This window comes from Grampus griseus (assembly GCF_964374135.1).
Source record: "Grampus griseus genome assembly, chromosome: 6".
Lineage (NCBI taxonomy): Eukaryota > Metazoa > Chordata > Mammalia > Artiodactyla > Delphinidae > Grampus > Grampus griseus.
The window spans coordinates 5,807,146-5,827,645 of record NC_139000.1 but is presented as its reverse complement, the minus strand read 5'-3'; the positions used below and the strand labels follow the sequence as shown (position 1 = coordinate 5,827,645).

General features: G+C 57.3%; 1 protein-coding gene across 1 annotated transcript in view; it reads left to right on the top strand.

The window, feature by feature from the left end:
- HMCN2 (hemicentin 2) overlaps positions 1-20,500 on the top strand; it is a gene marked incomplete at its 5' end in the record, with an annotated part of 150,996 nt that overhangs the window by 93,353 nt on the left and 37,143 nt on the right. The window contains 21 exons of the mRNA XM_082656533.1: positions 813-974; positions 1,796-2,077; positions 3,118-3,285; positions 4,442-4,555; positions 4,988-5,074; positions 5,779-5,970; positions 6,822-6,995; positions 7,120-7,233; positions 7,670-7,812; positions 8,171-8,321; positions 9,176-9,394; positions 11,043-11,156; positions 11,559-11,746; positions 12,375-12,471; positions 13,243-13,404; positions 13,578-13,691; positions 14,665-14,867; positions 15,578-15,659; positions 17,243-17,374; positions 20,088-20,231; positions 20,320-20,479. Coding sequence (XP_082512659.1) covers positions 813-974; positions 1,796-2,077; positions 3,118-3,285; positions 4,442-4,555; positions 4,988-5,074; positions 5,779-5,970; positions 6,822-6,995; positions 7,120-7,233; positions 7,670-7,812; positions 8,171-8,321; positions 9,176-9,394; positions 11,043-11,156; positions 11,559-11,746; positions 12,375-12,471; positions 13,243-13,404; positions 13,578-13,691; positions 14,665-14,867; positions 15,578-15,659; positions 17,243-17,374; positions 20,088-20,231; positions 20,320-20,479 — 3,202 coding nt within the window. The remainder of the gene's footprint in view (positions 1-812; positions 975-1,795; positions 2,078-3,117; positions 3,286-4,441; positions 4,556-4,987; positions 5,075-5,778; positions 5,971-6,821; positions 6,996-7,119; positions 7,234-7,669; positions 7,813-8,170; positions 8,322-9,175; positions 9,395-11,042; positions 11,157-11,558; positions 11,747-12,374; positions 12,472-13,242; positions 13,405-13,577; positions 13,692-14,664; positions 14,868-15,577; positions 15,660-17,242; positions 17,375-20,087; positions 20,232-20,319; positions 20,480-20,500) is intronic.

The window sequence follows — 20,500 nt, the reverse complement described above, 5'->3', positions numbered from 1 at the left end:
GTGGTGCTGGCCGGATTTTCTGACGGCTGGGATAGGGGGCTAAGAAGAAGGAGGGGTCGGAGATGACCTTTGGCCTGGTAGTCAGGAGAGTGATTCTGCCATCACCCAGATGGAGAGGCTGCAAGGGCAGGTCTGGGAAGAGAGGTCTGGACTAAGAATAAATCCCAAAGTGACAAGACAAGTCGAGATCACCAGGGGAGAGAGCGCGGACAGAGAATAGAATGTAAGAGCGAGGAAGAATGTCCTGTGGCCACCTAGTCTCCTCCCCCTGCGGGGACACATGCTGATGGATGGCCAGAGCCCAGAGGGCCGCTCTGCTCTGAACAGGTGCAGGATGTTGGAAGTTAGTGTTTAATCCAGTGCCCCTTGGTTTACAAAATCCTTCCCTGCATCGGGGTCTCCTTGCTGCCAGGTGTGCCAGCTGCTTGGTCTCCCTCCCCCATCTGTGTAGCTAGATGGATGGGTCATTCATTCGATAGCCTTCACTGAGCACTATTATATGCCAGGCCCCAGAGAACCTCTAAGGATCCCAGGGGGAAAGTGAGGCAGGGTCTGCCGTCCAGGGCAGCCCACGCCAGGGCAGGATTCGGACGTGCCACCTGCAGGCTTATCTGTGTTGGGGAGAGGCTCAGTGTTATGGGAGCTCAGAGTGGGTTCCGGGATCAGATTTGGTGCTCAGGGAAGGCTTCCTGGTGGAGGTGACATCTAAGTGGGCACCTGACGCATGAGCAGGAGCTGGCCAGGATGGATGGGAGGACAAGTGTTCGAGGTGGAAGGACCAAGGACCAGGGGCTTCTTTCTCATGCATCCAGGTCAGCCTCTGCCCATGGACGGGGCCGGCCTTGGGCAGGTGTCAGCTGTGGGGCGGCTGCTGTATCTAGCACAGGCCCAGCCGGCCCAGGAGGGAACGTACACCTGTGAGTGCAGCAACGTGGCCGGGAATAGCAGCCGGGACCAGCAACTGGAGGTGTTTGGTGAGTCAGGCTGGGACGACCTGAACCAGGCGGAAGGGGCCAGGTGGGGCCCAAAGGGCGGGCAGCCAGGTGCCCTGGCGGGGCAGACCTCACCCCAAAACAGGGCTGATGAGAGCACTGTCCTGTTACCCCTTAGCTCTCTGGCCTTTCAACTGCCCCCTACCCCCAGCCAGCTTCTTACAGCTCCTGACCTCAGCGTGAGAGAGGGGGCAGCGTGATCCCAAGAAGCCCCCAATGGTCCAGAGGGGGAAAAAAACACAGCTTGGAGTAGTTGGAAACTAAAGAAATGTAAAATTGATACGAAGCTCCTATATGTGATGGAAACGTAAGTTTCCATCTACTTGTCCTGCCGGGATGAAATGAAATATCTCAACCTTGTAAAAATCATTCTAGAAAATAAAACCAAAAAAATGCTGTTCAGCATCTTGGGGAGAACCCCACCTGTGGAATAATCCCTCACCCTCGGCCAGTCCTAACAGCTGTTTAAGTTCCGGGAAGCCTCTGGTTTCTAAGGAAGAAAACCCCTCACAAATCTTCAGGGCTGTTCTGTGAGCTCGTTATCCGAACGGCGGGCCTTCCTGCGATTCACAGGGTGTGGGAGAGGGGGCCATGGGGTACTTTTCTGACCCCATTATACAGATGCAAAGTGGAGGCCCAGAGAGGCGAGGTCACCTGGCTGAGGTCACCTGGCTAAGGTCACACAGCCAGCAAGGGACATGGAAGACCACAGGCCAAATGGAGGCGAGCCCAGAGCCTGGCATGTGGCGCGTGTTTGGTGCCCGGCGGCCCACTTTCCCTGACGTGCTTTCTCCCCATGCCAGTTCCCCCTCAGATCGCGGTCCCCTGGGAGCCCCACACACAGGTGTCCGTGGTCCAGGACGAGGAGGCCACTCTGGAATGCAACGCCACAGGGAAACCCCCTCCCAGGGTGACGTGGGAGCGGGACGGCGAGCCAGTGGGGGCCGAGCCTGGCCTGCGGCTGCAGAGCCAGGGTCAGAGGCTGCACGTGGAGCGGGCTCGGGCTGTCCACGCCGGGCGCTACAGCTGCATGGCTGAGAACGTGGCCGGGAGGGCCGAGAGGAGGTTTTCGCTCTCTGTGCTGGGTGAGGACCTGCGGCCTGCTGGAGGAGGGCAGGAAGGGGACCAGACTGGAGAAGGCAAGGCTGCTTCTGTCCCCAAGCTGTGCTCCTGGGGCCACCCCCTTGTTCTGCCAGGAGTCGGATCCCTCTGGGTAGGGCTCCTGTTGGAAGAAGCTGCAAGCACTGCTTTCAAAATCAGGACTGGTTCCAAATGGCCCTCATTTCCCTCCTCCCTGTCTCCTGTGTTTGCTGTTCCCCTCCTCTGTTCCGGGCATTCTTTATCCTGCATGACTCGTATGTGATGGGGGAATTCGGGGGTCCCCGAGAGATCAGGAAGATCCTGACCACTGTCCTGGGAAGTCAGGGCAGCTTCCTGTAGGAGGTGACCTTTTAGCTGAAATGCAAAGGCTGACTAGGGGTTCGTCGGGAGCCGGGGTGAGAGGAAGAGTGCCAGGCATAGGGAACAGACTCTGCAGAGGGCTGGGGCACGTTCACGGGGGCTAGAAGAGCCTTGTGCTTCCAATCTCTTACTGAGCTCCTACTGCATGCCTCAGGGTGGAGGCAGGGAGTGGAGAGAGACAAGGAGGGAGAGGTGGGCAGGGGTCCTTTAGGGAGGACCCTCTCATGTCTCCATCATTGCTGGGATCCCCAGCCTCGCCCACCTATCCCTGCCTGATAGGGCGTGGCTTCCTTTCTGAATGGAACTCTGCTCTGTGGGTTTAGGGACCCATCTGGTGTTCCCCTTTGCTCTAACTCCCGTCTCGTTTGCTCAGTCTTTGCTCCGTGCCAGGCTGTGTGCTGAGCGCTCTACACATGTCCTTGTCGGATTCTCCTGGCATTCCAACGAGGGGTCGGGGAAACTGGGGCCCAAGCCTGTTACCAAAGCCCAGCCCGTGGCCATCACTCACGCCCTTCAGTGGGAGCAGCTCTGATCTTGTCGCTTCTGCTCCTCAGGCTTCCCTGACTGGGGGGCGGGGGTCCTCGGCGAGGGCATTGGTGGGGAGACAAGCAGGAGCGTACAGCCCCCGTCTGCATCCTGAATGTGGCTTCTTCTCTGTGTCTAGTGCCCCCAGAGCTCATTGGAGACTTGGACCCACTGACCAATGTCACGGCTGTGTTGCACAGCCCCTTGACGCTGCTCTGTCAAGCCACAGGCATCCCGCCTCCAGGGGTCCTCTGGTTCCGAGGGGAGGAACCCATCAGCCCCGGGGAGGACACCTACCTCTTGGCAGGTAAGGTGCCGGTCAGGGGAGTATCTGGTTATCGGGTCTGGCCCTCTACCTCTGTCCATCACATGCCTGTGACCTCTGATCCTGCACTGCCAGGCTTGGCTGGGATAACCGTTTTAGCTGTTGGTCCCCTGAGAGTGCACCCAAAAACACTGGTCAGGTTAGGTGCTCCAGGGGAAAAAAATCAGATTTAAATAAGTTTGGAAAAGGCTTCCTGTTCTGCTCTCCTGGAGACTCACAGTGACCATCTGTATAGTCAAGGTTCTGATAAGTCCTGCGGAAAAAAATTCTCACGGCACCTATGAAACATAGCATGGAATGGTAACAAACTTTGGGAAATGCTGATCTAAGCACTTTCTCCTTTGAGTATTCATCTTCCTCACAGAGTTGGTTTGTGATGGTTCTTGCTGGAATACAAATGAGGCAACTGAGGCCCAAGAGGCAATGTCCCATCAGAATCTTTCAGGGACTTCCAGGCCCCCTGAAGCTTAGCCTCAGTGACCCGTCAGTTGTTCCATGCAGCCAAAGCTGGGATGGTAAATAAGTTTCCCCTTGTGCACCACTTCTGAGCACTTGGTGGGGGCCGCCAGATTCAGTGTGATGATATGAATTCAGAGACTGCATCTGGGCCCAGCAGAAAGGAGAGTGGCGATCAATTAGTGATGTCTGCCCTGGGTGCAAGAATAGCAGTGATGATGTGTATCTACCTTCCTTGGGCTGGCCTTAGGAGATCCTTGCATTCCTCTGAGAGGAGCTGGTTCACCTCTGAGAGGTCCTTGGGAGAAGGTGGCCTTTTACCAGGTCCATCAGAGTCGAATGAGGATTGTGATCTGAGCCAGGACTACATAAACCATTGCTGTCCTTTTAGCCCCAGCCAACCCACAGAAGAGAGGGTAGCCAGGTGACAGATCCTTCTTACTAGAACAGGGTCCTCAAGTTTACCCTGGTGTAGGTCTAATGTCCAGGGGGCTCCATCTATCTGTTTGCCCTCCTGGGCCTCAGTTTACCCGTCTGAGGAATGGAACATTGTGGGAGGCAGATACCTATACCTCTAAACATAATGCCTGGCATGCTCCTCTTCCTGGCGGGCAGCCTGGGCTCAGCTTGGGACAGAAGGCTGCTCATAGCTGTGCGTGGAGCCCACTCCCCCCCTCCCCAGGTGGCTGGATGCTGAAGATGACCCGGGCCCAGGAGCGAGACAGAGGCCTCTACTCGTGCCTGGCAAGCAACGAGGCTGGGGAGGTGCGGAGGAACTTCAGCGTGGAGGTCCTGGGTATGTCACCGCCCCATTCTCGTGGGCACCCACCAATCCTTTCCCTCCGGCCTGGGAGCTTCTGGAGGTGGGGTCTGGCACCGGCAGGAGGGAGAAGCCAAGCCTTGTTTTCTTTGCCTCATCAGCAACCTCTTCTCTGAGGCTGCCATAGAACTTTCCAGAAACAGCTGGAACTAACCCCAGATGAAAGGGGGAAAAGATTTTCAATACCACCCAACTGCCTTCCTCTGATCAGGGCCTTCTCCCAGAGGCACTGGTACTTCCCTCAGCCAGCTGCTGAGGGTTAGGGTTGGGGTTTATTAAACTCACAGCCCCATGGAGGCAGGCGTGAGGGGATGGGGAAATGGAAGAGAGGTACCATGGGCTCTTAGCTTCCTGCTCCGTGGTTGTTCAGCGTGGTCAGTTAGTGTCTGTCTTCCCTGCTTCTCCCAGTTCCTCCCAGTATCGAGAACGAGGACCTGGAGGAGGCAATCAAGGTTCCCGAGGGGCAGACGGCTCACCTGACGTGCAATGTCACGGGTAAGGGACACACGCAGTGAACTGGAAGAAGGGTGAGAGGCAGCTCTGAGAAGCAGGGGGACCCCGGAGATCTCGGCTGCCTGCCCCCAGCCCTATTGCTCCCCACGGAGGATCTCTCACCATCTTGGCCTTTGCACTCTCTGTGCCTCTGCCCCAAACACTCTTCCCTACTCATCTGACTACAGAGCTCAGCTCCCAGGACCCTCCACAAGGAGTCCTTGGCCGACCCTCTGGGCCCATGGGCTCCTACAGGTCCCAGTACTCCCCTATCCCAGCACTGACCACACTGGACCATAGTGGCCTTGTGATACCTGTGTACCCCAGCCAAGCTCTGAGCTCCTTGAGGACCAAGGGCTGCCTTGTCACCATGGTTCCCCCAGTGCCCAGCAGAGTAGGCTCCCATTAATGCTTGTGGGCTGGGAGAGATGGATGGATGGACGGATGGGTGGATGGATGGAAGGGATAAGTTGCCTTTCTGGCCTGCCTGTCTGTACCAAGCCATTCCTGCCCACAACCTGGGTAAGGAAAAGGCAATCAAACCACATAGGAAAGGGCCCAGGCCAGGCCTGGTGGCTGCTTCTGTGTCTTGCCCTGTTACATGGGCCTCTGGACTAAGGTGGAGAATGGATGTCCCCTAACCCATCTTGGAGCAGCCTCTGACCTCTTGTTTGGAGCATTTCACTTGCCTCTCCCTCTGCATACAGGCCACCCACAGCCCAAGGTCACATGGTTCAAAGATGGCAGGCCCCTGGCTGGCGGAGATGCCCACCGCATCTCTCCAGATGGAGCCCTCCTGCAGGTCCTCCAGGCCAACCTGTCTAGTGCAGGCCACTACTCCTGTATCGCGGCCAACGCCATAGGAGAGAAGACCAAACATTTCCAGCTTAGCGTCCTGGGTAAGTGCTAAGCATCTTCTGGCCGCCATCGGTGCCGGCAGGCTGGTACCAAGGTGACCAGCTCCTTACAGACAGCTTCCCACAAAGCACTTTACTATTTTTTCTTCCACGTCAACAACAACAACAATAATAATAACAGCCCTATAGGCTGAACCTCTACCATGGGCCAGGCGTTTGGACAGGCCTGATTAGCTGAATCTTTTCAACAACCCTAGGAGGTGGGAGATGTGCTTGTCCCCATGTCAACAATGAAGCCCTGAGGCTTAGAGAGGTGACAAGACTCCAGGCCCCAGGGTCGGGGCTCACACCCAGGCAGGCAGTCTCCCAAGAGCCGTCAGCATGAACTGTCTCGTTAGGAGAAACAGGGGTCTAGAAGTTGAGAGGAGCACAGATCTGTTTCTTAAAATGCTGTTGGTAAAGGGGAGGGTCCCCAGCGAGAGCTGAAAGAGAAAATGTGGAGACCAATGAAAGCAGAGCTATTCTACCCAGCAGGGAGTGAAACTCCATCCGCACCTCCGCTCAGAGAGTGGTAACATTTGGAACCACAAACAGAATTGAGAAGGCTCTGGTTAAGTGAGTAGATTCTGGATGTTAAGAGACTACTGGGGAAATTGAGGCACAACTGACCAGCTTCCCCTATGGTGTTGCTTAGTGATGGGGAGCCTGGGCTCTGGGTCGCCCAGGCCTGAATTCAAGCGTGGCCACACGATGCGTGGTTCCTCTGAGCCTCAGTTTCCCCTCTGTGCGATGCAAGTAGCAAAAGCCAAGCACCAGGGTCTGAGGCTCTTCTGGGTCCTTGGGCCCAGGGTGGGGGATCTCCGTTCACGAGCACACTCCCTGCCCCACCGCAGTGGTTCCCACCATCCTGGGAGTGAGCGAGGACGGTGCTGACGAGGAGGTGACCGTGACCATCAACAACCCCGTCTCCCTGATCTGCGAGGCGCTGGCCTTTCCCTCCCCCACCATCACCTGGATGAAGGATGGGGCCCCGTTTGAGGGCTTGAACAACGTCCAGCTGCTCCCAGGTGATGCCCTCGGGGTGGAGAGGAGGGAAACAGGGGGCAGGTGACGCGTCATCGGGCTGGGTCAGAGGAAGGGAGCCTAAGTGAATGCCTGGGGGTGGCCCGCTGCCCCCCGCCCCCCAAGCAGGCACCCACGGGCTGCAGATCCTGAACGCCCAGAAGGAAGACGCGGGCCAGTACACCTGCGTGGTCACCAATGAGCTTGGCGAGGCCATGAAGAACTACCACGTGGAAGTCCTCAGTGAGTCAGGGACCCTCCAGGGCACCAGTCGGGTGCCCTCTGATGGTCACTGGCCAGCCAGGGCCGGCTCAGTCATTTTAGGGCCGAGGACCTAGGAGGAGGGAACCAGTGAGCTAGGACTTGGGCCACGTGGACGCCCAGAGCCACGCCAGTCCTGGCTTCCTTCTGCCACTCACACTGTGGTACAACCAGAGACCCCACAACTTGAGACCTGGTACCCCCAAGAGAGCTCCCAGAGGTCACCCCAGGAATCCCCCCACCTCAGACCTGACCTGTCTCGTAACCATCTCTCCCCAGGAGCGGGTGGGTTTCCAGAGTCCCTCCACTCTCAGAGAGCCAACACCCCGTTTCTGGGACAGACCCGGGGCCAGGGGGAGCGCAGGGTCTCAGCACCTCTTCTGCGGGCCTGCTCCTCAGACTGCTTTGTGGTTTTCAGTTCCCCCTTCCATCTCCAAAGATGACCCCTCCGGGGAGGTCGTCGTGAAGGAAGTGAAGTCCAAGGTCAATAGTACCTTGACCCTGGAGTGCGAGTGCTGGGCCACGCCCCCACCCACCATCAGCTGGTACAAAGACGGACGGGTGAGCCCGGGACACCCTGGCGGCCTCAGGCTCTCAGTCTGGTCCCCCTCGTCTGCTTGGAAGCTTCCAGAAAAGGCAGTCAAGGCATCAGGCCCCAGAGCTGGCCTGGGCCCCACCCCCCCCTTTGTATTTTAATAAGAAATTCAACTCTTTATAGGAAACAAGTCTCATGAACATTAAACCCTCGCTGAATTCTCTTCTAATTTTTAAGTTGTATGGATTTGGTGTTACAAAATTGTCGGGATGTTCTTATCACTTTATGTTGTATTCCAAAAATTGTGTGAAAATAGAAGTACACTCGGCTGGGGGCTTTCTGCCCCTCGTTTCTGATGTCTGTTTCCCCTCTTTCCACCCTCAGCCCGTGACCCCCAACCAGCGTGTCCACATCCTTGGTGAAGGACAGCTACTCCAGATCCAGCCCACGCAGGTCTCGGATTCTGGGCGATACGTGTGCATGGCCACCAATGTGGTTGGCGAGGATGACCAGGACTTCAACGTGCTCATCCAGGGTGTGTAGGGCCACAGGGAGGGGTGGGGCGTGGGCCAGTAGGACTGCGAGGCCGCATGGCTGGGGGTGGGGAGTGTCAGTGCTTCTGGGGTGGCCTGGTGGGAGGGCTCTGTTCTTATCGCTGTCTGTATGTGTGGCCCCCAAGCCCCCGGCCTGGGCTCTTTCATGAACTGACCTTGTGACAAGGACATTGTTGCCCCCCAGGCCTTGGTTTTACCTTTGTAAAATGTGGGTGATCAAATCAGGTGACCTTGAGGGCTCCCCCAGTTCAAAAAGCCAGTGATGAGGGGCCTCTGTGCTCCAAGGCATACACTCTGGCTAACGCTTAGAATCGGGCATTCTCCTCTGAGAAATACCAGCGTGTCACAAGACTGAGTCCACTAGACACGAGCTCCAGAGAGAGGAAACTTATCCTAGTGCCCAGCATAGTAGTTGCTCAGTAAACACTGGTTGAAGCAGTGAGTGAATTTTAAAACTGCCTTGGGGCTTCCCTGGTAGCACAGTGGTTGAGAGTCTGCCTGCCGATGCAGGGGACACTGGTTCGTGCCCCGGTCCACGAAGATCCCACTTGCCGCGGAGCGGCTGGGCCTGTGAGCCATGGCCGCTGAGCCTGCGCGTCCGGAGCCTGTGCTCCGCAATGGGAGAGGCCACAACAGTGAGAGGCCCGTACCGCAAAACAAACAAACAAACAAAACAAACAAACAAACAAACAAACAAAAACTGCCTTGACTGAAGGATTTGGCTCAAACAGTGGAATTTCTGTGCCTGGGGAGGGGCTGGGACAGGAATCTCTTTGAGCGGTTCATCCCCGTCCCTCAGCTATGGGTCCTAATGGCTTTGTCCCCCGCTCCCCAGTACCCCCCATGTTCCAGAAGGTGGGAGATGCCGGTGCAGCCTTTGAGACCCTGTCCCGAGAGGAAGAGGCCCGGGGTGGGGTGACGGAATACCGGGAGATCGTGGAGAACAACCCCGCCTACCTGTACTGTGACACCAACGCGGTCCCACCCCCGGAGCTCACCTGGTACAGGGAAGACCAGCCCCTCTCGGCCACAGATGGGGTGTCTGTTCTGCAAGGTAGGCCAGGGCTGCAGAAAGAAGCAGGGCATTTGCAGGCAGGCACCAGGGCATTTGCAGGCAGGCACCAGGGTCACACCCACATCAGAGCTGGTCTCCTCTGCCTTTCTGTAAGTCCTTGAGCTCTCCTGTGTGCTGCTTGCTGTGTGACCCCGGGCAGGGCACGTGACCACTCTGGACCTTAGCTGCCTTTTGTAAACCGGGGCTAGAAGTTCTTTACCAGTTTGAAGGCTAGAATGGGGTCCCTTTCTGCCTCTGGTTTTTAGAACAGAGGTTCTCATCTCGGCCGTGCCCACCTCTGGGCTTCAACATCTGTAATGTCCTGGCCCCTTTCTCTGGAGGTGTGGCTGGTTCCTTTATTAAGACCTTGTGACCCCAAATACTGAAGAATCTCTCCCTGGGCTCTGATGACCACCCAGAGTCCAAGCTCATGGCTTATGTGACCTTTTAAATTTCTTCTTACAACTCTAAATATTTCTTTAAGGTTATTTAATTTTTGTAAACAACTGCTTTATTTCAGAATAGTTTTTTGTGGATGACTTTGAATTAAAAGGCTCCGGGGATGGGACTTAGAAATGCCTCGCTTCCCTAGGGTGGCCCACGACTGGGAGGTATTCGAGACACAGAGCCCGTATAGGGTCCTGCCGGGTCCTGCCAGGTCCTGCCTGGTCCTGCCAGGCTTGGGCCAGTTGTGGCGCTGTCCAGCAGAGGGGGATGATGTGGGCTGCCGGATGAACAGGGTCATTCCAGGGTTTGTACTTTGGTACTTGCAGAAGAAGGTTGCCCCTTGGAGATCTGGGAGAGGCAATGCTTACGGAAAGCTCGATTGACCTTTAACCTGGCACTGCCCTCTGACCTAGGGATGCAGTGAGCTCAGTCACATGCTGATTGGCCTCTGACCCTGGCCACTGACCCCTAATCCTGGGTACACAGTGGTCACAGTCACAGGTGACTTTAATTCTGGCCCTGATCACAGATTAACCTCATGTATCGAGTGACCCCTCCCCCAGCCGTGGCCGCTGCCTCCCCAAATCCCGGGTACTGTCTCCTGGCTCTGCACATAGTGAGCCCCTGGTTCTAACCCTGCTCACAGCCCACCACATCCTGGGTCAGAGATCCCCCAACCCAGAGTCCTGAGCACACAGCGACCCTAGCCCAGCTTCCACTAGAGACCAGCTCCAATCCCACAGATGCCAGGCTCTGGCCCTGGCTGGCTCTTGTGCACAGAGGGTCCCAGGTGCTGCACCCCAATTGCCCCCACGCCCAACCACTGCCGCCTCCTGAGAGCCTCTGCCGACACGTGCCAAGCTCTCTGCCCTTCCCTCTGCCTTCGGTGAGGAGCTGGGCTCAGCACTGCTGGGCACTCTTTTTGGGAGCCTCAGTTTTTCCATCTGTAAGATGGGAGTAGTAACAGCACACGGAGTCAGAGGCCAGGGAAATGCTCAGCCCAGGGCCTGGCACAGAGTAAGCTGCCACTGCGCTTTATTTGATCCCCTTGACCCGTGACCTGAGCAGAGCAGGCGATTCTCTGCGTTTCACAGATGAGGTGGGGGAGCGGGAGTGGCCGGGGGGGAAGTGATGTGTCCCAGGTCCCCTCCAGGGGGAAGAGCGGGTTTCCTCGCCCTGGCTCAGGCCTCTGTCCCCGCAGGAGGCCGGGTCCTGCAGATACCCCTGGTGCGTGCGGAAGATGCCGGGAGGTACTCTTGCAAGGCCTCCAATGAGGTGGGCGCGGACTGGCTGCACTACCAGCTGCTGGTGTTGAGTGAGTGGCCTGACCTGGGGGCGGGCGGGCGCGGCGTGGTCTCATGGCTACAGGTCCCATGAGGGGCCCCCTCCCAAAGGGGGTCCAAGTAGAGAGCATGTTCAGTCCTACTGTACTCGGAGGTTGGTACGGTAGGGGTTACGAGCTTGGGCTCTGAAACCAGACAGGACTGGATTCAAATGTGAGCTGCTTCCTAGCTGTGTGACCTTGAGCAAATCACAGCCCTCTCTGTGCCCCAGATTCCTTAGCTGCGGCAGGGCCTGGGAGCGCTTGGTGGGCAGGGTTCAAGGAGCCCCAGCCAGTGCCCGGCACCCAGTGGTGTTCTTGCCTCGACGCCCGCCCCCCCAGGGACCTTTCCCAGGGAGGCTGCCCGCTCTTCACCCTCTTCTCCCCCCGACCCAGCCCCACCTGTGATCCCGGGTGCCACAGAGGAGCTGGTGGAGGAGGTGACTGTCAACGCCAGCAGCACCGTCAGCCTACAGTGCCCGGCCCTGGGCAACCCTGTGCCCACCATCTCGTGGCTCCAGAACGGGCTGCCTTTCTCCCCAAGCCCGTGGCTGCAGGTCCTGGAGGACGGGCAAGTGTTGCAGGTCAGGGCGACCCCCGGCTTGGGCTGAAGGCAGCGGCTGCTGTGACGCAGTGCTGCTTGTCTGAGGACCGATGAGCTGACCACTCTCTGGGCCAAATGAGGCTCTTTACCTGAAACCACGTTGGAGCCCCTGGGATTTAATTCAGCCCACCAGATAATCGTATGTGAGCAGCCTTGCTGGGCTACGCATGGCACCTGAAAAGGACGCACAGGCGTGCCACACTTGGAGCCCAGCACGGCACAGGGCAGCCTTCCTCGGGAATGCCGTTGGACGCTTACAGAGCTGTGTCCAGCACCTAGGACCTCGGGCAGCTCCTCGGCCACCCAGTGTCCAGACACAGCCCCACGGCACCCCTGGAGTCCAACACAGCACACAGCACCCTCCTCGGGGCTAGGGGAGGGGACTGTTGTCACCATCTAGTTTACTACAGGGAATCATCCGTCTGCTTCGCATGCCCCCAGGTGTCACAGAAAGCCCTAGATGGCTGTGGGGTGAGCCCCTAAGCATTGCTCCGTGTAGGCAAAGGTGGTTTTCCTGGTCCCTGCCGTGCCTGGAATGGGTGGGAGGAACCCTCACACTAGTTCCCGGTGGGACCCAGAGCCATCCGGCCGGTGGCATGCGCCCACAGGTGTCCACGGCAGAGGTGGCTGACGCTGCCAGCTACATGTGTGTGGCCGAGAACCCGGCGGGCTCCGCGGAGAAGCTCTTCACCCTCAGGGTGCAAGGTGAGCTGGGCTGAGCAGGAAACCCCCTGGGTTCCCCAGCTGAGGAGGGGCTGGTGCTCTGGGTCTGCCCCACGCGCTCCGCGGACTCACCGTGCAGGGAGACACAGCGCCTCGGTCCTTCCAGTGTCCTGGGCTCTGGGCCAGTGCCAGCCGTACCCCAGGAGCGCATGTGGGGGACCCTGATCACTAGATAATTTTAAGCAGCTTCGGGGGCTGCCAGAAGAATGGATCTTCTGAGGCCTTACAGCACCATGATTGCACATTTGCTGTGTACCTGGCGTGGGGCTGAGTACTTTCCCCGGACTCATAGCTGAGAGGTTAGCCCAATTTTAGGGCTGTGGAAACAGACTCAGAGATGTCACCCAGTGGGGGTCTCCCCGCCCTGGAGTCGGTCGGCCCTCTCCACCTCTGCATTCTTGTGACACATATACACCTCAGTGGCCATGAGCTCTGCCTCCAGATGTGGGGCAGCTGTGGCCTCGGGGCGGAGGGATGATGGTATTACTCAAGGTCTAGGACTCAAACCTGAACTGATATTCTGGCTCTGCCACTGAGCAGCTGAGTGACCTTGGAAAAGTGACTCTCCCTCTCTGATCTCTAAGCCCCCGTGTTCGCATCTGTAAGATGGTTATGACAGATAGGAGCTGCTGCACAGTGAGGTTTGAAGCTCCAGGAGCTAGTGAAGGCCCTGTGTCTCACTCTGTGGCCGTCCGCTCCCTGCCGGTATGCGTCGTCATGTGTCTTTCTTTATCCTGGTGGCCGCGGGGACAGTCCCACCACGAATCGCGGGTCTGAACTCGGAGCAGGTCACCGCCATCCTCAACAGCAGCGTCTCCTTCCCATGCGAGGTCCGCGCTCACCCGAGCCCTGAAGTCACGTGGTACAAGGACAGCCGGGCCCTCTCCATGGGAGAAGAAGTCTTCCTCCTGCCTGGTGAGTAAACTGAGGCTGGGGACCCAGCTCTGAGGCTCTGTGGGAAAGCAGAGCTGCCTCCCCAAACCTGGGACGGGACTGGATGTCGGGGAGGGCTTCAAGGCTGTGGGCGTGGGGGCTGGGGGCTGGGGCCTGTTCGCTGGTACCAGGGGCATCTCCCCCGCCCCTGGCAGGCACCCACACGCTGCAGCTGTCTCGGGCACAGCCGTCGGACTCCGGAATGTACATGTGTGAGGCCCTCAATGCCGCCGGTCGGGACCAAAAGCTGGTGCAGCTTAGCGTGCTGGGTATGTCCTGTCTGTCCCCCCACCTGCACTGTCCCCCACTCCTTCAATCAGCCCTCACACCCTCAGACAGCACAGCCAGGAGAGAGGCAGCTGGCCCTGGGGGAGCCTGGGATGCCCTGTGCCCTCTGCTGCAGTGGTATCAGGGGAGCGTGGTGGTTAAGATCCTAGATTTTAGCGTTTGGACATGCTTGGGTTTGAAACTCAGCTGTCCACTTATTTGCTCTGTGACCTTGGGCAAGTCACTTCCCCTCCCTGAGCCTTGGGTCTCTCAGCTGTAAGGTGATGGTTGGTATAAGGGTAAGATGATGGTATGTGAGCCCTTAGCCCAGTGCCTGGTGCCCCGTGAGCTGTGAAGCTGAGGAGGGGACAGCAGGATAACAGCCAGAGCTGGCCCAGGAAGGGCCCTTCCCAAGCCTGATGGATCACAAAGTTCTCCGCATGGTACCTTCTGGGGGGCTTCTGGTCTTCTGAATCCTCTTGGGGAAAAGCTGGTCCAAGATGTCATGAGCCAGCACTCCCTTGAGGGTTCTTTCAAGCCCTGGGGCAGGTTCATTCATCTGTGCCTGTTCACCTACTGTGCGCCCGGCACCGTGCCAGGTCTTGTGGGCTCACAGCTGGGAGGGGAGCTTCTGCACTGGTTTGCTGGAGGGACATGGGCCTGTGGACCCGCATGGAGGGCCCTAACCTAGCTGGGGCCTGCCCTGCGTAGGAAAGAGCCTAGGAGGGTTGTCATAGCATCTCCCCCGACTGGGAGGCTGAACCCAGAGAGGGCAAGAGGCTTTTCCCAGGTCACCCAGCGGGCCCTTGGCATGCTGGCCTGGCTTCTCTTCTTCCAGCTCCCTGGGTCTGTGCCATCCCCTGCGGCGGGGTCCACTGCGTGACCTTGTCTCTCCATAGGCTGTTAGCCTGCGGCTGGGGCCAGGGAGGACACGGGGAAGGCCGCGCCCCTCACTCAGCTCATCTCCTTCCCCAGTTCCCCCAACCTTCAGGCAGGCTTCCAGTGGCCCCCAGGGTGTGGTCCTGGTGAAGGCGGGGGACAAGGCCGTCCTGAGCTGCGAGGCAGACTCACTTCCCGAGCCAACCGTGACCTGGCACAAGGACGGGCAGCCCCTGGTCCTGGCACAGAGGACCCAAGCTCTGCTGGGTGGGCAGAGGCTGGAGATCCAGGACACCCAGGTGAGATGTCTGGTGGTGCGGGCAGCCGCGGGAAGCCCTGGGAATGTCACCTCCTGGTCCTGGGGAGCCGAGGGTGGGCATGGGGGGCAGCTGGATGGCAAGATGGGGGGGCTGCTGCCTCCTTGGCCTGCAGGATCCCAATCCAAGATGATGAGCAGCGTCCGGGGTGGGAGACGTGGGAAGAGCACGGGGCCCCAGATCGGGCTCCACACTGACTCACAGAATCACTTGGAGCAGATCCGCCTGCCTGTTGCCCCAGAATCCAGAAGCCTTTGCAGGCCCCTCTGGTTGTGACTCCCCGGGAGTCTGTTCCACCTGCCCACGCCCCTCCCTGGGATGGATTAGACACTCACAAGTGTTCTCTGGATGAACATTTGCTGCTCCTCTCGAACTGCACCTGGGTTCCGTCTCCTGACTCAGCGCCATCCCCACAGTGAGGGAACCTTCTCCTCCAGGCTCCACAGACAGACGTGCAGCCCCAGGGAAGGGTGGGGTCTGCATCCTGTGCACCCACCTTCCATCGGCCCTCCTGCATCTTAAGGCTCTTGGGAAAGGCCAGAGGGTCCCATCTCCCCTTTGGCTTCCCAGGCAGGACCGGCATATTTGGGGAGTCCCTGCTGTGGAAGGTTCTGGGACCTGGATGTTTTGGGGGAGCCATAGGTATCCCCACGGCAGCCGCACACTGTCTTCATGTGCTCTCTCTGTCCCAGGTGTCGGATAAAGGTTTATACAGCTGTAGAGTCAACAATACAGCCGGGGAGGCCGTGCGGACCTTCATCCTCACGGTCCAGGGTAAGCCGGGCACCAGGCTGCCAGCGTCGCTGCGGTACCCCTAGCAGCACAGGGAGTTGCCAAGGATGGGAAGGGCCACAGCTGGAAAGGGAAGGTGTGGCTGAGTGTTTAGGGCACAAGATCTGGAATTGAAAAGACCAGGATCCGAATAGGACTCTGCCAATGACTTGCTCTGTGGGACTCAGTAGAGTGACTTTACCCCTTTGAGTCTCAGCTTTATATTCAGTGAAAGGAGCTAAACGTGGTACCTGCCTGTGTGGCACCCAGGAAGTGCTCCATCTGTGGTCTGCCATGACTGTGTCTAGAAAGTGCTGGGCCCGGGGCCTGGCGTGGAAGCACTGGGACAGGAGCCCTAAGAGATCAGACCCTCAGAGTGCAGGGGCCATGTCACCCCCGCCTGAGCCCTGAGCTACCTGCCCCAGCAGCCCAAGAATGGAACATAGATGGCATTTCATTGGGTGTAGCTCAAGCTGGGGATGAGGGAGAGCCTGTTGGAGCTGCCTAGGGAAGCAAGGGATGAAGCCTTGGCCAGATTTCCTCAGGATCAGCTATTGTGTCGGTTAGGGAATAGACTCAGCTGGGTAACAAAAAGACCCCAAAATACAGTGCATCAAGTAAGAGAGACATTTACCTCTGTCATCCAAAAGCCCAGAGGTGAGTGTCTAGGCTGGAGGGTAGATCTGTACCTACCAAGTGGTAATTTAGGGACCAGGATCCTTCCATCCTGTTGATCTCCCATCCCCTGGGGGTTGTCCCTGTCCATGTCGCATCCTGTCCCAGCCCACGAAGCAGAAATGAGCAGACGTAGAGGGCAAGCATTTTTATTTTAAGTGGGTGATGCAGAAGTTGCATCTGTCCCCTGTGCTTGTATCCCATGAGTGAGAACTTTGACAGCTGGCCACAGCAGGCTGCAGGGGAGACTGGGAAATGTAGTTTCTACCTGAGTGACCCCGTGCAAGATGGGATGGACAGCTTGTGGGGACACCAGCTGTCTGCTGCACATGCCAAACCCTGTAGCCTCTCCAAAAGGGGGACAGTGGATGGATTCAACCCTGAGCCATACTGAGTACCAGTGTTGAAAATTATTGACACCAGGTCTGCTGCTCAAAGCCCATAGCTTCTTCTCCCGGTGGCCACCTTAATGAACAGTGGGGAAGGGAGGAATGTCTGGTCCTTGAGGGAGAAGATGTTTCATCCTGAGCACAGCTATCTCTTTTCCACTGGTAGTGGCTACCTGGGATGCACGACTTCATCCTGGCTGAGCAGCAGAGAGTGTTGGGATCAATTAGTGATGTCTGCCCTGGCATAGTCTAAGGTCTGCTGGTGCAATAGCCATGAAATTTACCATCCTTGGGCTAAGTGGTCCCCGCCTGGGCTCTGCTTTGTAAATGTTTTGAAATAGCCAGCTGCTGGTTGTATTTACATTTGCGAATAAAACAACTCATATCATCATCAATGGCAAGGCATAAAATGTCAACTCCTAACCACAGGGAAGGGCTTCTCGGGCATCCCTGATCTGCCTGAGAGGAAGGAAGCAGGAGGCAGGGTCTTAGGATTCTGGGAATCTGGCTTCTCTCCTGCAGTGGCCCCAACGTTTGAGAACCCCAAGACGGAGACCGTGAGTCAGGTGGCTGGAAGCCCCCTGGTCCTGAGCTGTGACGTGACTGCAGTCCCTGCACCTAGTGTTACCTGGCTGAAAGACAGAATGCCTGTTGGTGAGTGCATTAGTCCTTATCTTGTTGGCGCCAAGTAGTCCTTTATTTAATGAAATGGCAGTGAAAACAGAAGAGGTAGTTGGTTGTTAACGGTTCTTACTTGGCAAAATCAAAAGCTGGCAGTGCCCTGTTGGTCCCATCCCCCCCGATTTGTCTTTCAACCCTGTTGGCCTTGAAATCCCAACGCTGAGGACCATCTGAGTGGGGGCTCAGTGGCTTCTTGTGTTTGTGTCCATAGTCAGCTCCCACGGGACAGAAATGCAGAGTGTGTGCTGAGGGTCTAGCTGGCCCGACCGTGGGCCTGGCGTTGGCCCCAAATCTGCTCCTTCTCCAGTAACTCAGGCCCATTCGGCCCAACTGTCGGTCACCCCCATCCAGGCCTTCAGCCTTGCCCCGCTCTCTTCCTCTCCCCCGACCCACCCACCCATCGGTCAGTAGACACCTCGTCTTGTCAACATAAATGCCTCTGGTGCCAGCACTGCTCTCCATCCATAGCCTTTCCCGTTCCAGCCACCACTGTCCACATCCCTGGGTGAGGGCAGCAGCCCCTACACTGGTCTCTCGGGTCTACTCCCTGCCTCCAATGCAGGCTCCACCGGGGCAGAAGGGATCACAAAGTGCAGCTCTGAGTGGGTCAGTTGTCTGTTGAAACTGAAAATCCTTTCGTGCCTGGAGTCCTCAGAACCACAGCCCAGGAGGCCCTTCGGGGCTGGGGCCAGCCCCCCTCTCCCTGCCCTGCTGCGTGCTCCAGACAGACCCAGCTGCTCTTGACTCCTTGCATATGCCTATGTCTGTCTGTCTGTCTCTGTCTTTCTCTCTCTCAATAACAGCCTTATTGAGATGTAATTCACATACTCTACAATTTACCCAATGAAAGCATCTAAATCAATTCTTTTTTGTAGGATCACAGACCATCCCCACAATCAACTTTGGAACATTTTTCTTCCAACTGTATATTTTCTTTTTTAAAAAATTGAAATATAGTTGATTTACAATGTTGTGTAATTTCTGCTGTATAGCAAAGTGATTCAGCTTTACATATATTCTTTCTTTTTATATTCTTTTCCATATGGTTTATCATAGGATATTGAATATAGTTCACTGTGCTATACAGTAGAACCTTGTTGTTTATAATTTTGGAACATCTTTATCACCCCAAGGGAAATCCCTTACCCATTGCCTTCACTCCCAGCCGCCCCGGCCCTAGGCAGCCACTAACCTACTTTCTGTCTCTATAGACTTGCCCGTTCTGGACAATTCATATAACACGTGGAATCATACAACACGTGACCTCTTGTGACTGCCTCCTTCCACTTAGCATCGTGTCTTCAAGGTTCATCCGTGTTGTAGTATGTGTCAGTTCTTCATTCCTTTTTTAAGTTAATTTTTTTCTTTCTTTTTTATGGCTGAACGTTCCACTGTGTAGATATATCATGTTCTGTTTATCCGTCCACCAGCTGATGGACATTTGTGTTGTTTCCACCTTTTGGCTATGGTGGATAGGGTGCTGTGAACGTTTGTGTACCAGTGTTTGTGTGGCGTTTGCTGTCCTTCCTCTTTGATATATACCTGGGAGTGGTATTGCTGTGGACCCTGTTCTCCCTCGGCTCCAGCTCTTGGCACGCGCTGTTTCCTCCCTGAAATGCTCATCCCAGGCTCCCCGGACCACCTCCACTTTCACCTGGCCGATTCAGACTCACCTTCAGGTCTCAGCTGAGACTCACCTCCTCCAGAAGCCTGGCCTGGTCTCTCCATGCTCCGTCAGGGTTTCACAGGGCTGGGCACACAGGATTGTACCTGTGTCGCTGTCTCTGATGTATTTTAAACTCCTTGAGGACAGGGACCATGTTTCACTCATCTTTGATTCCCGAGCTCTCTCGCTGTTGGACACGTAGTAGTTGCTCAATACATTTTGTGTTGAAAGGCTGGCTGGACAGATGAGGATCCGGGGGAGGGCAGACCAATCTGGACTGGTGCAGTTAGAGAAGGCTTTGGGGCAGAGGTGCTGCTGGAGAACACGAAGGGGAGGGATTCTAGGCTGGGGGAGGGGTGCAGCTTGAGCAGAGGCCCAGGGGAAGCCCCACACTGGACTTACGTTGGAGTCAGTGAGTGGCTGGTTCACCTGGATCAGTGCGGGGAGGGAAAGGTTGGAAGGAGGGTGGGAGACGAGGGCTGGGCCTGAGTGTCAACAGGAAGAGGATCAAGTCCTGGACTCTAAAGGGGGCGGCGGGGGGGCACTTCCCTGACTGTCCAGTGGTTAAGATGCCGAGCTCCCAATGCAGGAGGCATGGGTTCGATCCCTGGTCGGGGAACTAGGATCCTGCCTGCCACATGGCATGGCCAGAAAAATAAATAAAAATTAAAAAATAAAGGGAGTGGGGTCCCTTGGGAAGAAATGTCCCCAGTGAGGGAAGTAGGGAGGGGTTGGTTGTAAGGACCAGAGCAATCAAAGAAGTCCAGGCTGCGGAAGGCCGTGACGTAACTGGCTAGAGGCCCTGCCCACATCTGGGCCCACGTCTGGGCCTCAGTTTCCCTATGAGCATAGGAAAGGGCTGGGTGATTCAAGGGTTCCCAGGGTCTTTCCAGCCTTGTGAGTGTGGGGGTCAGGCGCCCTCTGAGGGAGTCACGAGACTTCTCTGTCTGGGCCCAGGGGTGGCAGCTGGGGCGGTGGGTCTGAGCAGGTGAGGTCCTGCCACACCCCTCCGTCCCACAGAAAGCAGTGTGGCACGTGGTGTGGTCTCCCGGGGGGGCCGCCTCCAGCTGAGTCACTTGCAGCCAGACCAGGCTGGCACCTACACGTGTGTGGCCGAGAATGCCCTGGCGGAGGCCCGCAAGGACTTCGTGGTGGCCGTGCTGGGTACGTCTGCACCCTGCGCCCCCCGTGTCCCACCCCCATGCCAGCCCCAGCCACCGCCCCGGGCCTCACCACACCCACTCTGCCACAGTGGCCCCCCGGATCCGAAGCTCGGGCGCCACGCAGGAGCACAGCGTCCTGGAGGGGCAGGGGCTGCGGCTAGACTGCGAGGCCGACGGGCAGCCACCACCCGACGTGGCCTGGCTGAAGGACGGTGGCCCGCTGGGCCAGGGCGCCGGCCCCCACCTCCGGTAAGACCCAGCCTGTGACCT